We start from the raw sequence: 23,804 nt of genomic DNA, 5'->3' as shown, positions 1-23,804 counted from the left end.
TATGAGAAAGCTGGAATCTCACTATCACCTCCTAGGTCTGAGGACACAATAGTCTAAATACTCCAAAGGGCAGTGGTTAGAATTATATATGTAAGCTCAATGAGGCAGTATAGGGTTAAACAGATAAACGGTTCCAATGACAGTTTTATGTTCACCTTCAGCCAAGCTAAATAACTTGAGGAAGACAGCACATTTAATAATTTATGAGCCAAAAATCTGCATTTGCTATTTATTGCTACTAAAAATAAATGAAGAAATGCTGTGGCCACCAGTATGTATGTCTGGGAGTTGGGAATTAAGGAGTTTCTTTGAGACTAAGATAGTAGAAGGCTTGAGTTTGGATCCCTAGTGCAGCAACTGAGCATCATCCATGAAGCCTCTCTACATAGCTTAGTTAAGACTCAGGTACCTCACGAGGTGAAAGCCAGAGACGGGAACAGAAAGTCCCATTGCTAGAGCTTCTCATTCACAAGGCTGGCAGTTAGCATGAGCCAGATGTCTGTGTCCTCAAAGAGGCAGGGAATGTTGCTATAGCAGCAAGCAATCCAAGAAACCAAGGCTGAGGGATCTCTGCCCTGTGAAGCCACACAGTTTACTGATTATGTAAGTCCACTTTGTTTCAGCGGGCCACTCCAAGAGTTGAAAGATCAGCCAGCACAGAAACAACTCAAAAGATGACTGTTTATTATAAAATGTTCTGTGCTGGGTGTGGTGTGCTAACCTTTACCTCCAGCACTATGAGGCCGAGGGGACAGGTGGAACTCTGTGAGTTCCAGATCAGCCTCAGTTACAAGTTCCAGGACAGCAGGAGCTACAGAGAAACCTTATGTCAAACAAAACAAAACAAAACAAAACAAAACAAAACAAAACAAAACAAAAGTAACCACAAACCCAAAAAGTTTTAAAATTTATTTAGAGGATTGGAAAGAAGGCAAAACTAACCTAAGGCTAAGTGACCACAGGGATCCTCTGGGTGAACAGTGAGGACTATAACCACAGGGACATAGATCCAGTTATGTCCTGCCTGGTACAGGGAGGCACTCCACCCCCACCCCCACTTCCCCCTGACCCCCACAAGTTAATATCTGCTCACTTTGGGTGAAAAGCTCTATGCAGAACGCCAGTCCATTTATAAGTTTATACCAAACAGGAATACTAAGTAGCCAACAGAGGTTTTAAGCAATTCTGGAGAAAGAAAGAGCAGTCCCAGCATTTAGATCTAGTTAAGGACCCAGTTCCCAGGGGATAATGGGAAGCAAACAGTTAAGCTTCCGAGAGGCAGGAAGAAAGGAGCCCTGGGGAGAGCGCTGGGCAGGGTGGTGGTGGTGGGGTGGGGTGGGGGTGGCATGTCATCATAAGGCAGCGTGGCTTCTCCTGGTTACCTGCACTTAGGTGTCTCACAGGGACTTTTCCTGAAAGCTGGCTCCAGGAGGGAGAGATGCTTTCAGGTTTTGCAGAAACAAGCCTCACATAAGGTGTCTTAGGCTAGAAAGCTCTACCTTTCAGATAAGTAAGACCCACCTACTAAACCACACACCCAGATATTAAGATACAAATGACTCTTCTAGAGGTACTTCCAAGACCCCACACATGATTATCTACGACCAGGAAACAATGTCAGCTAAGGTCAGTGGTGGAAGAGCCGGAGATCCGTATGAGCCAAGACAATCCCCAGCTCGTCGCACGCCTCAATCACAACCTTGTCAGCAGTAGATCCAGATGGAGCGACAATGTAGGCCACACCACTCTGCGGAGAAAACCCCCAAAACCAATGGTGACTTTCAAGGCATTATAGTATGCATACCTAGAAAAACCCAAAATTCCCCTCTAGAATGCAGCGGTGGGAGAGAGGACTCAATGGTTTAGAGCACTGGCTGCTTTCCCAAAGAATTCAAGATTGGTTCTCAGCACCCATATAACATAGCACTCACAACCATCTGTAACTCCAGTCTAGGGTCTCTGACGCCCTCTTCTGGCCTCCATGAGCACCAGGAAGGTACACATAATACATACATAAGTACATGCATGTATATAAAATATAAAAATATATAAAAATAAATCTTTAAAAAAGCATAAGCTAACGATGAAATATCCAGACAAAGCAAGAGAATTTGGATTTTGCCTACATCACACAGGGAAGGAAAATAGCTCACTTATATCAAACCGACATAGCTTTCCGATGCGACTCTAGGAAGCTAAAACACAGGAAGCACAATTTCGTTTTGTGAAGCTAGGAACTGAAACTGAGGCCAGGCATCGACTGCTCGAGTGGCCTGTGCACATCCCCAGACTCTAAGGGGCTATCTGAAATCATCCCTACAATTCTACGTCCCCAGCACACTCCAGTTCTTGCTTACCCTTTTAGCTCGGTCCACATTATCCCTGAAAGGAAAGAAGGCGTCGGAGCTGACAGACACGCCGCTCAGCTTGTCCACCCATTCCTTCTTCTCCGCCTCCGTGAGTAACTCAGGAACCTCTTCGAACAGTGCTTCCCATTTCACCAGGTCTTCGCCCTAGGGAGCCAGGGACGGAAAGGGAGCCCAGCATCACTGTTAGCGCAATCCAATGAGAGCACAAGGCCAGCAACCACTAGGGCATTCTCCTGTCTGCTCACTAAACAACACGCCGAGGTTCTTTGATGTTTTAAAAACATGTTCATTAAGGAAAGGTCATTCTTAGGTTGCCAAAGAGAATAGATTGTACTTTTGTTTATCCTAAAACCTACAATAGTCCTGACTCTCAAAGTTAAATCTGTAATTTTATATACCTTCACCAAACCATTTAAGACAATGCTTCATGTCTAACCTAGGACCTGGATAATAACTGATGTCTGTGTACATGAACTACATGTACAACTGTTTCAGGTATAAAGTCAGCCGCAGGCAAATCAAAGAGACGCACGGCATTTACTACTATCTGATGCTGTCACCTCACAAGCTGACCATGAAGTGTAATCCCAGTGCAGAGGTGGTAAGTAATAAGGCCTTCTGCAGGCTGCAATGGAGCATGCCGACAATCCTGCACTCACAGCTGCAGTGCAGCTCAGCCTACACTAGAGCCACCATCTTACATGAAACCAAACAAAACCAGAAATAGTACCAAAACCACACGGAGCTGCTAAGGGCTTTTGTATAAATGTGGTAGGAGAAGGCCCCTGGTGACCAGCTATCAGATCACGTGTGGCTCAAGTCTAATGTCACCTCTGCTGACACTAGGGGATGCTGGCAGATGGAGAAGAACAGCCCTGCAGTGACAATATTATAACCCATAGGGGAAGTACGGGCCTATAAAATTAATCCGAATTCATTACCCAGGAAGCAGAGGTTTGTGGTTCAGAGGTTTGTGGGCGCAGCAGTGAGGTTGACAGGGGTGAGGAAGGTGTTTTAAGCATTTCACACTACTGAGGGTTTTGAGAAGCCTCTCTGTGGTAGGATGGTGGAAGACTGTCATACATGAGACGACCGCAACACGGTCCACTGGGAAGCCAATCAGTCCGCACCTCACCGATAGTGCCGGTCACATACTGATCAATCGCATTGGAGATCTCTGCTCTCTTCACCCCGGCTTTAAACTTCATGGACAGCACTCGTGGGTGGTGCCGAAGCCACCAAGAGTTTGCCTTATCACCTGCAAGGCGAGTGCAGTGTATCCGAGACTGCTGTCCTGCTCCGATGCCAATAACCTAAGGAACACGGACGTTAGCAATCAATGACATTTCTCCCGCAACACTGTCTTTTCAAAGAATGACAGTAGTGAAGCTTCCACTCTGAGTGGCTTTGCTGGCTCTGGAGATCCTGCCCAAGGACCAGAGACCACAGTCTGTCAGGATTTAGTGACTAAAACTGGCAAACTTCATAGCTGGCAACCATGAAAATCCTGAAAGGCTCTTCTGATGAGCTGTGTGTGAGTGTGTGTGTGTGTGTGTGTGTGTGTGTGTGTGTAAACCAGTCTTACTAGCCCCACCCGAGGCAGCTTCCTCTAAGCAGGAACCAGTGTACCCAAGTGCAGTACTTGGCTCTGGCTAGTTTTCAAGTCTACTAAGGTGCTGAGTAAATCCTGACTGACACAGCAGGAAGAGAAACTTGGCAAATCTCCCTTTCCCGGCACCAAGGCTTTTGCCTACTGTTCTGTTCTGCTTACTCTTCTGTCCCAACAGCTTGGTTACCTGCCCATCCTTGGCATAGCACACCGAATTAGACTGAGTATACTTGACAGCGACGGTGGCGACAATGAGGTCTCTGAGTGCAGACTCCGGCAGCTGAAACAAACAGGACAGCTAAGTCTCACCAGGCTTTAGAAATCTCTTGATTTTAAGGTACGGATATAATGTGACAGACCTAATACAGTTAGGTCCCTCAGTGACAGCCAGATGGACAAATTATGCTGCACAGTCATACTTTACTCAAGACTGAACCACGTGAGCACAGCTGTGACTACTGCAGTGCACTCTCTGCAGTCCCATGTGTCACTCTCACACTGATAACAACCATTCAGCAACACAATGAGACACGCTCTTCATTTGAAAATGACAATACTTTTTGGTTGGAATTTCTTTAACTGAGGATATAAGATTCAGGATCAGAACTAACATGAAGATTAATTTTCATATACGTTGTGCACTGCTATGATGTACATATAACCACTGCTATTCTGGAAAAGTCAAATTATAGTATTTCTTGCTTTGCCGAAAACATTTTAAGAAGCTATTTAAAAATATTTTAAAATTTAAAAATATTTTGCACCTGGTGGCAATGATGCACCTTTAATTCCAGTACCTGGCAGGTGGATGTCTGTGAGTTCAAGGTCAGCCTGGTGTACACAAAGAAATAGTTTTGGAAATAAATAATTTTTTTTTTTTTGCAAACTCTAAAGCCAACATTCAGCATTAAGTCTGTAAAACGTCACCTTTGGTACAAATTAGCAAGGAGAACAATGAAGCAAGTGTGCACTCTAAGCATGCGAAGGGTGTCAGCTACAGACAGCTACACTAGCTACAAAAAAGATACAGGAGGCCTGCAGTCCCAGCAATCAGCACTCAGAGGTCAATGAAGGATGACCTGGGCTTCAAGGCCAGCCCAGACTACACACACACACACACACACACACACACACACAGAAGAATGAAGTTATGTTGCTTGTGAAAAAAATGAATGTAACTGAGGATAATCATATTAAGTAAATAACTTAACCACTCTCAGAAACACAAATATTCTATTTTGCTTGTGCTCCCTAGATCTATAGATATATAAAATCATGAATCCACAGTATGTACAATATGAAAGAAGAAAAAACTGTCTATGGGAAGAAAGAGAAGAGAGTGGGGAGGACTAAAAGGGGGAGAGGGGGAGAATGTATGGTTAAATACAATATCCACTGTATGCATGAAAATGTCCTTATGTTATACAGTATCATATATATTGAGTACATGCAATGAAAATTTAAAAATAAAGAAAAAGATAAGCTTGGCTTCATCCGAATGAAGCTTCTACTCTGCAAAAGGGAAACGGGATAAAGAATGTAGGAGAGAGAACTCAACAACTGCACGTGAACCCACACTTCTTACATCTCAACATCTGAAGATTAGTTTTAAAAGATTTTCAGGGGAACGAGCAGGGTTGTGGGAGGGGGGTGACCAGGAGGGGGGCAGTGAGTGGGATGTAAAGTAAATAAGTAAAATAATAAAAAAATGGTTTAAAAAAAATATATATATATATATTATTCTAACATTATATATTAACATCACTAATATACCCTTCATCTTTTGTTTTGAGCCATCCAGTACACATGACTCTATAGAAAATAGCCTCTCAGAAGTCCACTTCAAATATACCCCTGGCACTCTGAGTTAGATCAAAGACGATGAGCAATGCCTGTGGGGCGGATGGAAGCAAACTCCCCACTGAAGCCCAATCTTATTTTTAAAGGGGGGAGACTTCAGATCTCTTTTATCTTTTACTCTAGCTACAATGGCCTCTTGTAAGTAGACCAGTGCCCCTCCAGAAGCACAGAAAAGCCAGACGCACAGCAAAGATTCAGAGAAAAAAACTGAGGAAGGAAACAGTGAGCTCAACAATCTGAACATTTCCCAAGAGGAGAGGGTGAGAGAGCCCCGCTGGATTTCAGAAGCTTACACGGTGCTGGGGTAATGCAAGATCAGAGGGCACAAGAGCTGGATCTGAGCCGGCTTCTGTAGAGCTGAACCACAGACAGACAGACAGACAGACAGACCATCCCTCACAAACACCAAAGCCTAAGTTTCAAATCAGCTCAGTCCTTCACAAGGTATGAGCCATGTTGCTTCACCTGCCTGCCAGGAGCATAATCAATTTCTGGGGAAAAAAAAATCACAGACTCTCAAAACACCTGCACATCCAATGCCCAGCACTGAATAAGAAGTCCAGGCACGACAGCAGGTAAGCCAGGAAGCAGTCCTTCAAACTGAAGGCTCAATAGCTCAGGGACTAAGGCCTGGCTCAGACTCTGTGGTCAGTCCCAACACACACACACACACACACACACACGCACACACACACACACACACACCGCTACCCTCTTATTCATTTCCCTATCTTGTAACTTTAGACAGATGTAACTGTTCTCTGTCCCAGTTCTATAATCTGTACAGTAGAGGATGGTCCTCTCCCATAATGCACTGTGACTGAATGGAAGACTGCATGTGAGCGATTCTCCCCATATCATCAGTGTCTCAAGAATAGACTCTTGTACAGGGCGACAAAGGACACGACCTGAATATCGGAGAGCACAGATCATACTCGGGTTGTCAGGTGGCTTTTCACTGAAGCAGAGCATCATTTATCACTACAGAAAAACATCTGTGCCGGGCAGTGGTGGTGCACGCCTTTAATCCCAGCACTCGGGAGGCAGAGGCAGGCGGATTTCTGAGTTCGAGGCCAGCCTGGTCTACAGAGTGAGTTCCAGGACAGCCAGGGCTACACAGAGAAACCCTGTCTTGAAAAATCCGGAAAAAAACAAAACAAAACAAAACATCCATGACCTAACGCATGCATAGAGTTGCAGAAGACACGAGCTTACTTAGGTATGACTAAAGATACTTATTTCTATTTAAGTACATAAACACATAAGCTTCTAATGTGTCAGGCATACCTGACAATTCAAAGATGAGCTAGCTGCTTGCATATCTATCCATTTACAAATATGGTTGGACCCTAATAAAGAATAAGCTTACATATACTGAAGACAGACATGCTATTAACTTTTAGTTTACATACTTCCAAACTTACATCTTTATTCTTGGTGACAATATTGCTAAATAATGACTTGTCAACGACACCATTATTTCTCTTCTGGCTTAAACGAAGACCAAAGAGTGTTCGAACTTCATTTTCATCTGGTTTGTAGGACTGGTCCATCTGAGACACAAATTAAAAAAATTGTAAGTATTATATCTACAATCCCAAATTTTACACACACAAAAATTCATTCTTGCGGGTATGAAGGTACATGCATGTGGCCCCAGAACCTGGAAAGATGAAGCAGGAGGACTGCAGGTTAGACACCAGGCTGAGGCACAGTTAAGTTCCAGGCCAGCCTGAGATACACAGCCACACTGTGTCTCAGCAAAGACTTCACTGTCTATTTATACCTCTATTCCTAACATGAACATGTGTATTGACATCACTTAGTATGGGCACAATACAACAGCCAGGCCCTGCAATCCCTGACCATCACGGCACACTGCTAGGTTAATGCCCTCAGTCCTTTTCTACAGTTGGCAGATAGAACCGACTTACTCAGACAGGCTGTGGCACAACATTTACATTCTATTTTCCCTTTCTTCCTAAAATTCTTTTAAAGAAATTTGGCCAATATTTGAAGTACAGTTAAAAATGGGTTTGGGGGGCTGGAGAGATGGCTCAGCGGGTAAGAGCACTGACTGCTCTTCCGAAGGTCCTGAGTTCAATTCCCAGCAACCACATGGTGGCTCACAACCACCCGTAATGAGACCTGACACCCTCTTCTGGTATGTCTGAAGACAGCTACAGTGTACTTATTTATAATAATAATGATAATAATAAATAAATATATGTTAAAAAAAAAGGGTTTTGGCCTGACACTCCAGCTAATCTGGGAAGGCTGATGTGGGAGAACTGGAAGGCCAAGACCTGTGTTGGCTACAAAGTGAGTGAGCACAGGCTAGCCTAGGCAACTCAGTGGTCGTTTCTGTCTAACATTCACAAGGACCCCAGGTTCAAATCTCAGCACACTCTTGGTGACAATATTACTAAATGAATGGAAAAAGTAAAATAACATCATATGGGAAAAATAAGAATGATAGTGTGTATCTCCCACGTGTGAGAATGTGTTGGTGAGTCTGAGATGTTCATATAATTGCAAAGGTGAAACAATTAAAAACAGCAAGTCCACGAGGACATCCACTCTTGACAGAGGCAGCATAAAGTTATCAACATACACAGCCTATGGCCCAGCTGTCTCTCTCAGAATGTGTACGTTATATAAAGACTTGGGGCAGGTTTGCAAGGGTGTGAAGCAGGGTGAGTGAGTGGAAGAAACAAAAGAAATGCAGATGAGCATCCTGGTGGATGCGGTGTGCCCTGACTATTTCTGGAAGGACAAGGAAGACATTTAGAGCAGTCACTTTAAAGGGTAACAGTGGCAGTGAAACAGGCAACATCTGAACAAGAAAGCATGTAAATAAAAATGAAAAATAGACAGTTAACAGCTAGGCTCTAAAGGCCTCAAACCACCTATATAAAAAGGATAGGACTGAGAATAAAGGTGACTGGCAGGTCGAGGCGGTGCTCATGCCTTCAATTGTAGCCCTGAGATTAACAGAGGCAGGTGTACCTGAGTTCTTGGCCAGCCAAAGGCTCCATAGTGAGACCTGTCTCATAAACAGGAAGAACAGAAGAGTCTGATGCGCTGTTATAAGCATCTAATTGCAGCATTCGCAAAGCTGTGAGCTTGAGGCCACCTTGAGCTACAACAGTGTACAACCCTATCTTAAGAAAGACCCGGCCAATGCAATGGTAAACTTTGGGGCTGGAGAGATGGCTCAGTAGTTATGAGCACCAACTGTTCTTCCAGAGGTCCTGAGTGGCTCACAACCATCTCTAATGGGATCTGATGCCCTTTCCTGGTGTGTCTGAAGACAGCTACAGTGTGCTCATATACATAATAAACAAGTAATTCTTTAAAAAAAATTTTTTTTAAAAGAAGAAAGACAAGACCAGGGGGAAAGGGTCAGAGACAACTACAATAAAAAGGCATAAATTTGAAAACTATCTTGGTAAAAAAGAGCTACAAGGGGAAAGAACACAAAATAAACCCAAAGACTAAATTACTGCCCAACCTTGGAACTGCACCGACCTGAAGAACACAGTAGTTTCCATTTTTCTTTTTAGAAAGTATTTTCAAGGCTTCTTCTTCATATCCCGGGGCAACAATACCATCCGACACCTGTAAGTACATTAAATTAAATTCTTATTTTTAGAAATCAGAGAACAATTCTGTAAGATATAGCAATATTTAGCTGTCCTAAGAACAGAACTGTTCCAGAACTATCAACTGCTAACATTAAAACTAAAAAAACTAGTAGGTAGACTGAGAATTATTCTTTAGGGCTGACTATTTTGCAAGCCATCCTATCATAATTTTCTGTGGTTCATCTTCGTTTTAACTAAGAACAAATGGAAGATTCACTCCAGTAAATGAGCCTCTTACTCTTACACGTTGTTCCGCTCATCACGTGGGGCTGAGGCCTGCACCAGACAGCACACTCAACACAAAGCAAGAAATAAGATCCCAGAGACCTATCTAGAGACACATGTCTCAGTGACAGCCGCCTGTGAGTAGCATGCCAGCTGAGTGGCATGGTTGGGATGGCTTAAGACCTCAGAAAGAATCATTAAGCAACCCAACAGCACCCAGCCGCAGAGCTCCTTCCTCTCTGAGGTACTGGGTCTCCTTCTGCCTCCCAGCACTATGATGCTAACGGGGGAGGGTTAGTGCACTGAACCTCTGGGGCTCAGCACTATGGTGCTAATGGGGGAGGGTTAGTGCACTGAGCCTCTCGGGGCTCATTATCATCCCCTCAGCATGCCTTGAACAACAGTAACTTGGGCATTAAGCACACCCAGCAGAGGACTTAAAGAATTAAACATAGAATACCTCCCTCCCCCATCAAGACAAACACCCATCTGAAACCTTAAATCTCAAAATGAACAGTCAAGGATTTGTGTGGTACACTGTCTCAGTACCCTACATGGTAAACAGCTGGAACGAACGTTACCACTGCAGGCTATGGTTTCAATGAGGCCTAGGGACAAGCCGTTCAGTTACATATGGATCAAGACACCTGAACCTCTACTCACTTCTCTGGAGATAATTTTTGCAGTTGGGACATCACAAATGTCAGACAATGCAACAAAATCACCAAATGAAGACATCCTATCAGCTCCTGTGAATGAAAGTTAAAGGGATTTGTCACAAAGCAAGCTTGCATAGAGAAATCCATGTGATCAAATCTAGCATTTCCTTTCGGATCCTTTCAGGTTCATAGACATGATGGTGTGTGGCATGCACCTCCCCACACTCTGTTACTACAATGTGGGTGGGTATATTATAAATATGATGTGGAAAACAAAACATACTTTTTCTACAGTTAACCTTATTACACAGTTAGCCCTATCAGTCAAATAATCGTTAAGGAAGTATTTCTTTTACCTTCTAAATTAGCACTTAGCTATAGGCCAGCATCAGCTACTGAGAATAAGCAAGCCACGTGGCCTTGATCCAGTCTGTATTCACAGACACAGGCAGGACTCAGCACAAGGCTGCAATAGTTGCTGCCTATGTCTGTAACTAGTGAACTATAGCAGTTTTCTCAAAACTTTTCATGAACTAGTCTCTGCTGGTCATTATACAAGAATCTTGTATTTCTGAATATATAAAATGTAATCAAATCAAACTTAGTGGTTAGACTATGTAATTTTCCTCATAATAAAAATATATTCAAAATAAATAAATATCCAAAATAAAATGTATCAATCTCATTTTCCCCCATATTACATTAAATACTAACACACATTTTTGTGAATATACTCATCTTAAGTATTAATTTATAACAATGAAAGACAAATTTAAATGCTAAAGCCTATAGTACTATTTTATTCTACTCAGTATAAAGGTTTGCTTTCCCCTCTAAATGACAAAATCCCTTATCTGACCTCTTGCTCTTGCATATGCAACGGCCAGGGGCGTGAGGGTCGGGTAGAGGTCATAGACCATGCAGACTCTGGCCTCGTCCTCACTGAGTGGAACCCCAACAGCAGCACCTGGCAAAGAAAATGAGAAAGTAATGGTGGGCAGGAAAAGCAGTGGCCAAGCACCCCTCACCAAGGCACTGCACTGACTGGGCGCCTCCTCGCCACCACACACAAATATGCAACTGTTTAAAAGCACAAACAATAAACCTAAAACCTCAGATTGCTACTTTTCAATATTCACACCAAAATATTTTGTTAAAGGGCAGTGGTAAAACATGCAGACTGAGTTCAATTCTCAGCACCACAAAATAAACAGAGAAAGCAAAACAATTTTTACAATATATATCTTTAAAGACCTAGCCTGCATTTTTCAAACAAATGTGGAATATTTTTTTGCACTTATGCCAAATTAAAGGAGAACTACTCAGTGGGGCAATTCAACATCCAAACCACAACATGGGGGGGGGCGGGGGGGGGGCGGGGCAGAGGCCCCTGGCTTGTGCGGTGGAAGCAGAGCCCCTGCATCCCGACCACACTGCTGTGCGCAGGCAGGCAGCCAGGCACCGCATTACCAACTCTGCTCGGCTTGGCATCACACGCCATTCACTTCTACTCACTCACTGCACTTTAGCGCCCAATAAATATTAACAATGGTGTGTGAGACTGCAGGCAGCCCTTGTGACATTATGGATCATGGAATTGTGTGTGGACTTAAGGACTTGAGAGTATACACAAAAGAATGGCTCAGTCAATAGCAACAGGAGCAGAATGCTACATGAACAATCTCTGCACGCTTACTAAGGCACAATTCCAAAACGGAGCAGCAGTTCTCTGGTTTTATGAGATTATGTCACTTCACTTCCATTCCTAAACTTTCAGAAAGACACCACAAGAGCCAATGGTGCAACTGCTCTGTCTCCTGACACTGTCACATAATTATGTGTATATGGATTATGTTACCGAGGTTGCCATGACTACACTGACACTATCACTGGACTTGCCAAGTGGCCTAGGATGCCTAGGGCTGTATAACTGGCCTCAGAGCTCCTTACTCGTGGAGCATTCTAGAGCCCTCTGGAAGGCATTCCTCACCTGCCGGGCTGACGTGCTTGAAAGAAGCAGCCGCTGGGATGTCTACTGCTCCTCTCAGCTCTGTCACCAGCTGCCAGGCGTTCAAAGCGTCACACAAGTTTATGAATCCTGGGGCTCCATTGAGAACTACACACGAAAACACACGTACACATTAACACGCAGGTTAAGAAAGGCTACATATATGTATGTCCCTTAAAAAGGGACACCTATAAGCTATACAACTTCAATGTGATTTTAGGCAAAAGTCACAAAAGTAATCAAAGGCTGGAGGTGGTGTGCACCTTTAGTCCCAGCAATGGGAAGGCAGAAGCAGGTGGATCTCTAGGAGTTCAAGGCCAGTCTGGTCTACAGATCGAGTTCTAGAATAGCCAGGGCTACATAATGAGTTCCTCAAGAACCATTCTCCGATACCCTCCTCTCCCGAAAGAAAAACTAATCAAGATGTAACAGATATCTACAAACACTTCAAAAGGATCAGAACACTTGGGTCATCTTCAAATTCCTCCTCCTACCTCACCCCCATCCCTGCAGAGTAGAAATACAACTGTAAGACTCAGCAACAATGACAAGACCGGGTATCAGCTGTGTCCATGTGAATAGCTTAAATAGTTATGAAAATGACAGTGACCGGATGTCATAAATCATAAACCTCAACTTAAAACAACAAGCCGACCAACCCTATCAGCTGTGGAACAAGCTCAGGTGCCATGGACAGGAGGAAGGACAGAAACAGTGTGTTTTCATCCTTTAGAAGCTGCAGGCTGGCCACGGTGGTGCTTCCATTTAATCCCAGCAGTCAGGAGGCAGGCGAGTCTCTCCAAGTTCTAAGCCAGTCTGGACTGCAGAGTTCCATGACAACACAGGAAAACCATTATCCAAAGGACAGACAGACAGACTGCAAGTGCAGCAGAGCTGAATGGTGTGTGCTTATCATCTCAACACTCGGGGATGAGAGAGATCCTGCCCAAAACATGTTCTCCAACAGAAAGAAAACCACAGCAGACCCCATGGAACTTAGATGTACAGGTTCAGAAGAACGGACAGAAGTCGGTGGGAAGCATTAAACTGGGATACCTTACAAGGCACCCAGCAAGCAGAGCAGAGCAGAGCAGAGCAGCTCTGCGCTCTTCTCTTCTCCAGCTCCTGCCTCTGTGGGTAGCTTGTCCAATCGTGAGTGGGAAGGTGAGCAGAGGAACAGTTGTCTAAAGACTCCCAGAATACTGGTTCCCCTCACATCATATTCTCAAGTGGGCCAGGAACTGGTCAGACACAACAGAAAGAGCTACAGCGAATGCCTCGTCTATTAGACAAACAGGCACCATCTCACTTCCAGTCGCAAGAAGGCAAAAGACAAAACAAAGACAGGAATCAAACACACACATGATTCCATCTTTATTCTTTGCTTCAGCTTTGTCCCAGACAAACAGGTGTGCTACCAAACCTTCAAACCACATAAAAACGCAAAACACTTTTTCTGTTGTTAAAAATAAGTGTCGGGAGACACACTGAATGAAGCTCTTCTAAGAAGCTGCTGTTTACATGCTCGGGACTCCTCTGCCTGAGCACAAGGGACACTTTTACCTTTCATAAGAATGTGCCTACGGCAGAGCAGTGAACTGCAAATCCCTGGGTGGGAGGGGTAAGAGGAGACTGTAATCCTCAAACTTCCTGCCCTGCTCTCCCCAGCCCTCTGGGCTGAGACAGGAAGAAAAGAAGCCAACGGGAACAGCTGCTTCCCAATGGAGCAGGGCGGCCTGCCTTGGGAGTGGATGAAGCTGTCCTAGCTCTCACCATGTGCTGCCCCCATGTCAGTTCTGGGGCTCCACACCCAGAGCTCTTCCCAGACTCCTCTCAGGGCAACAAAACAGGGCGAAACACCGACAATACCTCTATTATAGCTACAGAATGTCATGTATCGATTCCCTGGAGGTACAACTCTATTTTGGACACAGGACTTTAAAAGGGATGTGAAACAGCTGACCCTGCGGTTAAGCCCAGGAAGTCCCTGAAATCGACTAGATTTACTGGATCACTATAGAAGCTGTACAGACTGCTCAGACATTCTCAGACTAATTGAGCTACCTGGAAAGGACACTCTTTAACCTGTGGAGCTGCCTGCAGGCTGTGCAGTGTGCTCCAGGGTTGTCCCAGCTTTGTGAGCTATGTCATTTCTGCCCCTATAAATACGCTCTCACAAATATTCCTGTAAACAATCACAATCAACCACACTGGATCACCAGGTTTGACTTTGGTGGAATCTGTACCCTGGCCTGTCCCTGGCCCCTTCTCTGGAGTGAGTGGATATGTTCCAATTGCCCCAGGAACAGTATCACACAGCATAGACACAGTTTTAATTCTCAATACCCATCACTGTCACGTCTTTAAAAAAAAAAAAAAAGGTTGTCCTGTGTGCATGTGTGTGGGGAATAGGTATGAATATGGACAACTCTGGCCTGGGGTTGAACTCCAGTCACCAGGCTAACACAGCAAGAACTCTGCCCCTTCAGTGTTATTTAACTTCACACTTCTACGTTGGCCCACAACTACTGGCCTTTTAGGCCCAACAAGGAAATCACTTCTTGTAACATCTGTCAAACAGAGGGTGGCTCTCAACCCACTGAAACACACAACAGCTTCCTCGGCTGCTTTCTTCACTGCTTCCCGTTATATTATTATAGACGCACCACAGGCTCGTTCTGCTCCTCCTCTGGAAACCTCAGCAGCTGCACCCTGAAGTCTTCCAAAGCAGCCTTAAGATTTGTCATCTCTAACTCGGGCTTTGCCTGCCACCCAGGGCCTGGCGTTTGCCAGACAGTGAAGCTGCTGTACCACTCTGACACTTTCCATGCACCTCCATTCTGGGTGGTTCTAAGGCCTCCTAAGTAATTTACTCTTACATTCTGAATGAGAGCAACTTCAGATACAACAGAGAAAGCCAGGTGTCTACACAACAGGTACTTCTCATACTTTACCTGTGATGGGAAGTTTGGGCTTCAGCGTATACAACTGGGCAGGAGTCTGATGGGGGTTCATCCCATACCGCAAGGGCATCTGAGAAATTCCCTTACTGTACTGTTTCCTGAAGTAATCTGAAATTGCTTCATCGTATTGAGCGGTATGAGTGAATGCCTACAAAAAGTTGCATTTTGTGAGATACCAGGAATGTCTCCCAAGAACGCCTTTAGGTACAGCCTCAGCCGCCACCCCCCAACACATCCCAATTAACACTTTTTCTAATATTTGATTTCTCTGTGTTCAATGAAAGGACAGAAGGCAGAGTGTGGGAAGCTGACAGACATATTTAGCAGAACTGAGTGGTGCTTAGACTGACACACTTAGACTACATGGACACTGCTTTACAGTGTGACAGAAGTGTACCCACCTTCAAGGCCAAGTGGCGCCTGGTCTCTAGGGAGGTGTCCTTACTATCAGAGCCGTGCATCTCTGCAGCTACCCCCGCATAGTCCTCTGGTTCACAGACGACTGTCACTCGAGCGTGGTTTTTGGCTGCAGCTCTCAGTAATGTCACGCCACCTTTGAAGGACAAAATATGTTATTTTTCTTTGGCATTTTCCTATCAGTTGAAGAACATTCTTTCAAATAAAGTAACTGTGAATAGCACTACTACCTTAATTTTTACCTTAAAAAAAAACAAGGAGAAAATAGCTCATCGGAATTCCCCTTGTACACAAAGGTAGTTTATAAAATATTTTCTTTTTTCTTTTGGTTTTTCAAGACAGGGTTTCTCTGTGTAGCCCTGGCTGTCCTGGAACTCACTCTGTAGACCAGGCTGGCTCCAAACTCAGAAATCGGCCTGCCTCTGCCTCCCAAGTGCTGGGATTAAAGGCGTGTGCCACCACTGCCTGGCATAAAATATTTTCTAAGCTGGCAGTGGTAACACACAATCAAATTTGTGAACCTTGGAGACTAAGGCAGGAGGATTACTACAAGTGGATTTCAAGGCCAGTCTGGGCAATGCAGCAAACCCCTGTCTCCAAGACATGAAACAATACCAGAAACACTCAGTAATAAAAACAAAAGCAAAAGCAAGAGACGACTGTAATTCCGCCTGTTTTGAAGTGTTTACCTTACCAATATCAATTTGTTCAACAGCTGCCTCAACAGTTACATCTGGAGAAGCCACAGTCTTCACGAAGGGGTACAGGTTACAGACCACAACCCTGACAATGGAAGAAAATTAGCTGTCATTACAACACTGCAGCTTCATCACTTACAGCTATCTGGGAGAGAAGTCACTACAGATGTGATCAAGACCTGGGAAGATCTAGACCACAAACTGTAAGCCTGCTGATTTCAGATTCTTGTCTTACAGACTGCTTTTATGTGTACGAGGATTTGCCTGCACGTGTGTGTGACCTGCACGTAGTGCCCATGGAAGCCAGAAGAGAATCCATCAAAGTCATAAATAAACGGTTGTGAGCTGCTGGAACCTAAACCCGGGTCCTCTACAAGAACAGCGAGTGCTCCTGACTGCTGAGCCGCTTGTCCAGCCCCACCATTTTTAAATTCTTAGCAGTTATATTAAAAAGGTCAAGGCTCTTTGAGCATAGGATCAGCACACGCTCTGGAGATGGGATACATACATGCTCCTCCCAGACCCTCCTACAAGGCTGATGCTTGGCTAGTCTTACTATTACTCCCCAGACCACCCTTCAAGCATGATGGCTGATTAGCCTTAGCTAACTATAACTATTAAATCATTATTTTTTTTTTTTTTTTTGGCTGAGAGCGGTAGTAACCCAACACTCAGAGAATTTGGAGTTTGAGGTTAATTTGGGCTACATTAGTTAGACCCCCAACTCAGAACAAAATATTTTAAGAATAAATAAAAATTATAAGAGTACAGAAAAATCTCATTTTAGACTGTGATGTTTACCTAGGACATACACATTTCCACTATTTCCCCAAGAGATTGTATACATAATGGGAACACTCAGCATTCTAAATGTAAATACTTGTTCTGCTTTCAGTGAGGTCATGAACACCCACCCCAGGACCACGGCATAGGCCCGCTGGTGAAACCAGTACAACAACAGGAGAGGTGAGGACCTCCCGGGACACTGGATTAAGCTTGGTATCCTGATTCCATCACTGGACAAACACATCCCAAGAAAACTGCCAGGCTGCTGCTTCTAATGTAAGCTCAACACAAAAGCTAACTTGTAAGTCTAAGCCAGAAAATAAAAAAATTACATACCACAGCCAAATAGGACATCATCCTAGCAAGGTCAGGTTAACTCAACTCCTAAAAACTAGGGGCTGGCAAGATGGCTCAGGAAATTCGGGTGCTTGCTGCAAGACCCAGACCCCACATGGTGGAAAGAAAGAACAAAGTCCTGTGGGCTGTCCTCCCACCGCCAAGCCACCACGTTTGCCTCATAAAGATCTTTGAAAAACTAACTGTAATATTAACAGAAGACAAAAGCCACAGGATTACTTGATGCACAAAGTGTGAAAAATTCCATATTTATCTATAATTTAAAAAAAAGACAGCAATAAATCCAGAATTGTGAAGTACCTCAACATGATAAAAACCAATATTTTCTTAAGATTCAGAAATAAGAGTATTCGCTATTCACCATTTCTAGTCAATAGTTTGCTGTGTTTCAGCCAGAGAAATATATAAAGAAACTAACGGAAAGGCATCAAGGTTGGATACCCGGTGTTCATCTCGAGGCAGTCCCTAGCTGTTAAGAAGAACACCTATTAATGAATGAGGCCAGCATGGCTGCAGGATGTATGATCAATACACGAAATCAATTGTAATAATACACATTAGCAATCAACAATCAGACAGGAAATTAAGAAAACAATGCAGACATGACAGTATTAAGGCCAATCAAAAGACTGAAGAGCAAAATTACAAGTGTCAAGCTGACACACTGAAAAATATAAAAACAATGTCAAGAGGAACTAATAAAAATTAATGTTTCTCAAAAACGGGAAGAATCTCACACCTATGAGTTGGAAGACCATCCCTGTTGAGATGACAATTACTCCCCATGCATATACAGACTTTAAAAGTCCCACTGTCTTTCCCAAGAGTTGCACAGGGACCCTAAATGCAAGTGTCCCTGAATGGCTCAACAATCTTGCATAAGAAAACAGACTGGGAAGACCAGGGCCTTCTACTTCAGGTGGTACTCCAAATCTACCTTAGTGGTTTACAGAGACTAAGGATACCTGGACCACAATGGAAGAACGAGCAGCCTCTGACAGATGATGCTGGGACAGGGGGACAGCCCCATACCTAGACCTCCGCCCCACCCACACCTCCCCAAAAGTAAACCTTAACTCAGTCAACAGAGCTGGGTATAAAATGGTACTACAGCCCAGTAATCCCAGCACTTGGGGAGGTTAAGACGGAGAACCAGAGGCTCGTTCAGCCACACACCAAGAGTCTGTCTAAATACAAACAAGCAAGTCTAATTACAAACAATCAGAAACCGGGTAAGACTGAGCAGTGCTGAGTACAGGGGCTTCTGGTGGGAGGTGCAGATGGGAGACCAGAATGTTCTGACAATGAGTGTAGTGATGTTTTCACAACCTCTTATGAATGTAAGCATCAAATCCCAGCTTTTTCCGCAGCTTTTTAATAGGCTGAATTAAACAATACATAAACCACACCTCAATAAAGCTGCCGTGTATGTTTAAAGGACACAGTTATATTTCTTGGTTGTACGCAGTGAAATTTAAACTTTAACTTCTGAAAAACAAAGATTGTGTCAAGGGTCTAACTCAGTGGTGGGAAGTTCGCTCGAAACAATTAGCAAAGCCAAGGTTGTTTTAAACCTAAGTTTCACAGTTTGAAAATACAAATCTGGGCCAATTAAAATGTTCATACATAACACATATTACACAGAAGATGCAGAAAAGGGTTTCTATAGAGAGGGCAGGAGAGGGCATCAGGTTTTAGCATCACTCAGTTTTAACTCTCTCAACATTCAGCTTTAAACTTGTTACCTTACAAGGTTGAAATCAAGCCTGGCCATGTCTGCAGCGTCTTCTGGAATGTTGCGTGCCAAGATCCCTAATGTAACAAAGTGAGAGGACATGCTAGGGTCAGAAATGCAGGGAGTTCACACTGTAGAGTCCCATCACTCACAAGGCAAATCCTCTAGTATTTCTTTTTTTTTTCTGAGACAGGGTCTCACAATAAAGTGCTGGCTGGCCTCCAACTCAGGAGATCTGCCTGCCTCTGCTTCCCGAGCACTGGGACAAAAGACACACACCATCACATAAAGGACAACGCCTTACACATTGACCAGGATGGTCTTAAACTCCTGAGCTCAAACGACCCTCTGGTCACAGCGTTCTAACTTTAGGATTACACATCAGTGCAAATGTAGCAAGCACCTAATAGTCTTACAGAACATTACACACAGTTGAATAGCTCTGAAACAAACAGCAAACAAGCAAGCAAGTGAAGGAAGGATAGCAGATTTGACAGCAAGCCTGAATTACATAGTAAGACCTTATTTTATTAAAATAACCAGCTGGGCGTGGTGGTGCACACCTTTAATCCTAGCACTTAGAGGAGGCAGAGGCAGGCAGATCTCTGTGAGTTCCAGGCCAGCCTGGTCTACACAGTTCCAGGACAGCCAAGGCTGCACTGAGAAACCCTATTTCCATAAACAAACAAAGAGCAACAACAAAACCACCCTTTCCCTCAATACTTAATTCTCACTGAGCCTCGTGCCCCATACTTCTGATTAAGAGGCTAAGAGTTCCAGACTAGCATACACTACACAGTGGAATTCTAGGCTAGTCTGGCCTCAGAGTGAGACTCTCAAAAAACCAAAATGACCTAATTCCCTTTTCTTATGCAAAGCAAAACCCCAACCCCAAAAAAACCTTAAAAGGAATGTTTACAGAACGTCTGCCAGCTTTCCAGTCTACATTTTCATAAGCTATAGCTCATAACTTGACTGATAATCCTTAGCTTTTCAGCCTTTTCCCTTTCTTTTCCTGTTCTCTTCATTTATGTGCCTGATTGTTTGACAAGTACACCCGCATGTATACCACCCATGTCTAGTGCCCAAGGAGGGCAAAAGAATTTGATCCCCGCAAGTGGAGCTACAGAGGGTTTTGAATCGGAATGTAGGTGCCAGGAACTGAACCTGGGTCCTCTGCAAGAGCAGCTGATCTCTCAATTGCTAAGGCCCAGCCATCTCTCCAGCACTAGCTTTCTGGTCTTTCTTAATAAGATTTATTGCAACCTGTGATGCAGACATGCACTTCTGTGGCTATTACTGCTTAGAGGGTTTGCTATGCTAGGCAATTAAACAGAAGTCACATTTTTTTTTTTTGAGAAACAGTTACAGGGTAACACTGTATTCCAAGTGTGAACTACAGAAGTGTATAGTCAGACTGTACATAGAAACAACGCAATCTAGATTAGCTAAATTAGTTAGTAGGTCACGATCAAAAGCAATGTAGGAAAACAATCTGAACTTATCCTGTAGTGAGGAGTCAGATTATAAAGGGATCAATGGGAGAAGTAGACTCTTTTAAAATCTTTTTTTGGGGGCTTATGATTTATTTCTTCCTGTATCTTTTGAAACTATGAACTAAAATCTGTTATAAACTGAGGGATTACAACCCTCAACCACTTACCAGCATGGACCGCAGGGTGCAAGGTTTTCACGCGTCCCCCTAACATTTCAGGGAACCCTGTTAGCTCAGACACATCTCTGAAAACAGAGTAATAAAACAGTTACTGAATTATCACTTTCCAGGACTCAAAGCATCTCCCACCAAATCTACAAGAGGTTTTTTTTTCAAGTCCAACTTAAGCAAAGCTTTAAAAATTTTCACTGTGTTGGATTTCCTAAATGTTATTCATATACTGCAAAATGTTATATTTCCTAAATGATATGTTTTAGAAAATCAATTAGGTATTAAAGCACTGGCTTTACAATGTCCAGACTCTTAACAACCTTTAATTATGAAATTCAAGGGCAGTGGTGGCACACGTCTTTAATCCCATCACTCAGGAGGCAGGGGCAAGTGGATCTCTGTGAGTTCAAGCCCAGCCTGGTCTACAGATAAAGTTCCAGGACAACATAGGGAAACCATTGCCTGAAAAACCAAAAGCAAACAAACAAAGCAAAGAGATTCTACTGAGAATCATTTATAGTGAATTTAACAACAACAAAAACATTAAAAATATGTTTGGACTGGAAATATGGCTCAGGTGTACAAAGTTTGTCTCCCATGCACCAGGACCCGCATAAACAAACAAAAACACTTACTCTTTAACAGGACATAGTTCTAATTTCTAAAAGATATCCATACTCCAACTCACTCAAGGAGGAAGAGGCAGGAGGATCACAAGTTCAAGGCCAGCCTGGGCAACCTACAGAGACCCTGGCTCTAAGTTTTAAAAGTTTCTGAAGCAAAGCATAAAAAATGAACTAGGGATACAGCTCAGGAGTGGACTGGACATTGGGGTCAGTCTTCCATACCACCAAAAGAATACGAGAAGGCGTAACGGGGCAAGCAAATACTGGGCAGTGGCGTGGAAATATGAATGACCATCTGAGAAACATTTAAACTAGGCGATAGACAATGCAAGAACTCCTCGTACTTCATCGTAAATGCCACAGCAACAATGGCCTACCCATACCAGCTCCACAGTAACTCAACTGCACCTCACAGGAGCCTACTTGTCTGCTGTCCCTGATGCTCCGGACTCCCATAAGTCACAAGAGAATCCACTGAAGACATTTACTAAGTAAAGGCATTCTTGCTGTCTGAAGCTGTCAAATGTACAGGGGTTATGTACTGCTTACACAAACAAGAGTTATGAAGAGGTGAATAATTTACCTCTATAGGGATTCTCCACAAACCAAGAGTTATAATGGCAATGAAAACAGCCAGGGAACTAAGGTCTTTTTCCTTTTCTACCTTCCAGACCTTCAGGGTCATCTCCTGACATCTCTTGTCAAACCCTTCCCACTGTTAGTCAGGAGATGAGTGTGATCGAGCCACTGGTACTTTCTGATGGGTGAGGCTATGAAGAGGGAGATACAGATCTTCAAAGATGTTACAGTCTAACTGTGCAACCAGTCAAAGCCAGGCCATGGAACCTGAACATTCGTGTTTATTCTGCATAACACATGGCCCTCCGAAGTTAATTTGTTTGCAAACAGTGGCTGGGTGCTAGGACTCTAAAACTCAAGGCTCCCTAGTTCTAACCTAACTTCTCCCTGTGTTTTGTCAGTTTTTTGCATGGCTTTCTGGTGAATATGGTCACAACGTTTTTCTCCCTTTAACGCTACCTACTGCCTTACCTGACTGCCAGGCCAGCATCCCTGATCGCTTTTGCCGTGCCTCCGGAAGCGACCAGACTCAAACCAAGAGACGCGAGACTTCTGGCAAATTCCACGAGGCCAGTTTTGTCAGACACACTGAACAGGGCTGAAAGAGAAGGCAGTTCTCATTACTCGCGGCTTCTGGCACCGAGATCTCCCGGGGAGGACTCCTGGGAAGGGGACTCATGCAACTGCAGGCCCAGGGCCCAGCACTGGGGACACCCAGCCTGCAGGCCGGGCCCGGGGCCTCCCCAGCTCGGCCAGCGGCATGAGTGGGTGGCGGGGATGGTGCAGGCAGGACCCCTATGATGCATCGCGAGGGCCTCACCAAGCTGAGACGGAGCCATGCTGCGTTGGGTCGCGGAGTCAAGGGACGGACAGGCCACGTGCGTAGGCAGGCAGGCCGGACCCCGCGGTTCAGGAAGCAGTGGGCAGGGCGTGTCGACCCCACGTGACCCCGAGGTCCCGCCCCTCCTCCAGTGAGCTGCAGCCTAGGGTGGAAGGCGCCGCTGGGCGGGGCGGCTGCTAACTCCGGAGCCTGGGATCTGTAGCCGCGGGCTTCCTCTTTCCGAACCCAGATCTGGGCGTGGGGACTCGCGGTTCGCGCGCATCTGGGGTGCTGCTGCTGAGGTCCCGGGAGGTGGGGCCGCGGCGGCTGGAGCACTGATTGGGGGAAACTAGCGAGAGGACTAAACAGACCCTGTCTGACGATGTCAGAAAGGATTAGAGAAGCCTTCTGCTATGGTCTCCCTTTTACAGGTCTGGGAGACCTACGCATGAAGTCATTGCCTCCACAGTTGAGAGCCCCAAAGAAGTAAAATGACCGTCATTTGAAGTTTTTCATACCACATTATAAAATGGCCTGGAATTTACATCAAGATCACCATGTGTAAAATGCTCTTTTCCTTCAAGCCCAGGTGGCAGGAGTAAAGGTTTCAAGACTTAAGTTATTAAAAATAGGAATAGCAAAATTGAGCTCATCTGCTTCTTTTTAATAAAAGTGACACCTTTGGCACAAAATAAACATATCTTGCTGTATACACAGCCCTATTTTTTTTTTTTTTCCGAGACAGGGTTTCTCTATGTATTCCTGGCTGTCCTGGAACTC

At 44.3% G+C, this 23,804-nt stretch overlaps 1 protein-coding gene across 1 annotated transcript; it reads right to left on the bottom strand.

Moving 5' to 3' along the window:
* Positions 1 to 895: 895 nt before the first annotated feature.
* Atic (5-aminoimidazole-4-carboxamide ribonucleotide formyltransferase/IMP cyclohydrolase) lies at positions 896 to 23,143 on the bottom strand. The gene is made up of 16 exons (NM_026195.3): positions 23,025 to 23,143; positions 22,676 to 22,802; positions 20,997 to 21,073; positions 19,344 to 19,410; positions 16,452 to 16,540; positions 15,742 to 15,893; positions 15,332 to 15,488; positions 12,360 to 12,485; positions 11,229 to 11,336; positions 10,374 to 10,459; positions 9,370 to 9,459; positions 7,263 to 7,391; positions 4,166 to 4,258; positions 3,500 to 3,682; positions 2,358 to 2,513; positions 896 to 1,747 (listed from the first exon to the last, which is right to left on the bottom strand). Exons 1-16 carry the CDS (start codon positions 23,041 to 23,043, stop codon positions 1,628 to 1,630), a joined length of 1,779 nt encoding a protein of 592 aa, NP_080471.2. The 5' UTR covers positions 23,044 to 23,143; the 3' UTR covers positions 896 to 1,627.
* Positions 23,144 to 23,804: the final 661 nt, after the last annotated feature.

This window comes from Mus musculus, chromosome 1 (genome assembly GCF_000001635.26).
Source record: "Mus musculus strain C57BL/6J chromosome 1, GRCm38.p6 C57BL/6J".
In the NCBI taxonomy this organism is placed as follows: Eukaryota; Metazoa; Chordata; class Mammalia; order Rodentia; family Muridae; genus Mus; species Mus musculus.
Note: the sequence above shows the minus strand (reverse complement) of the source record. Positions and strands in the feature narration are given on the sequence as shown.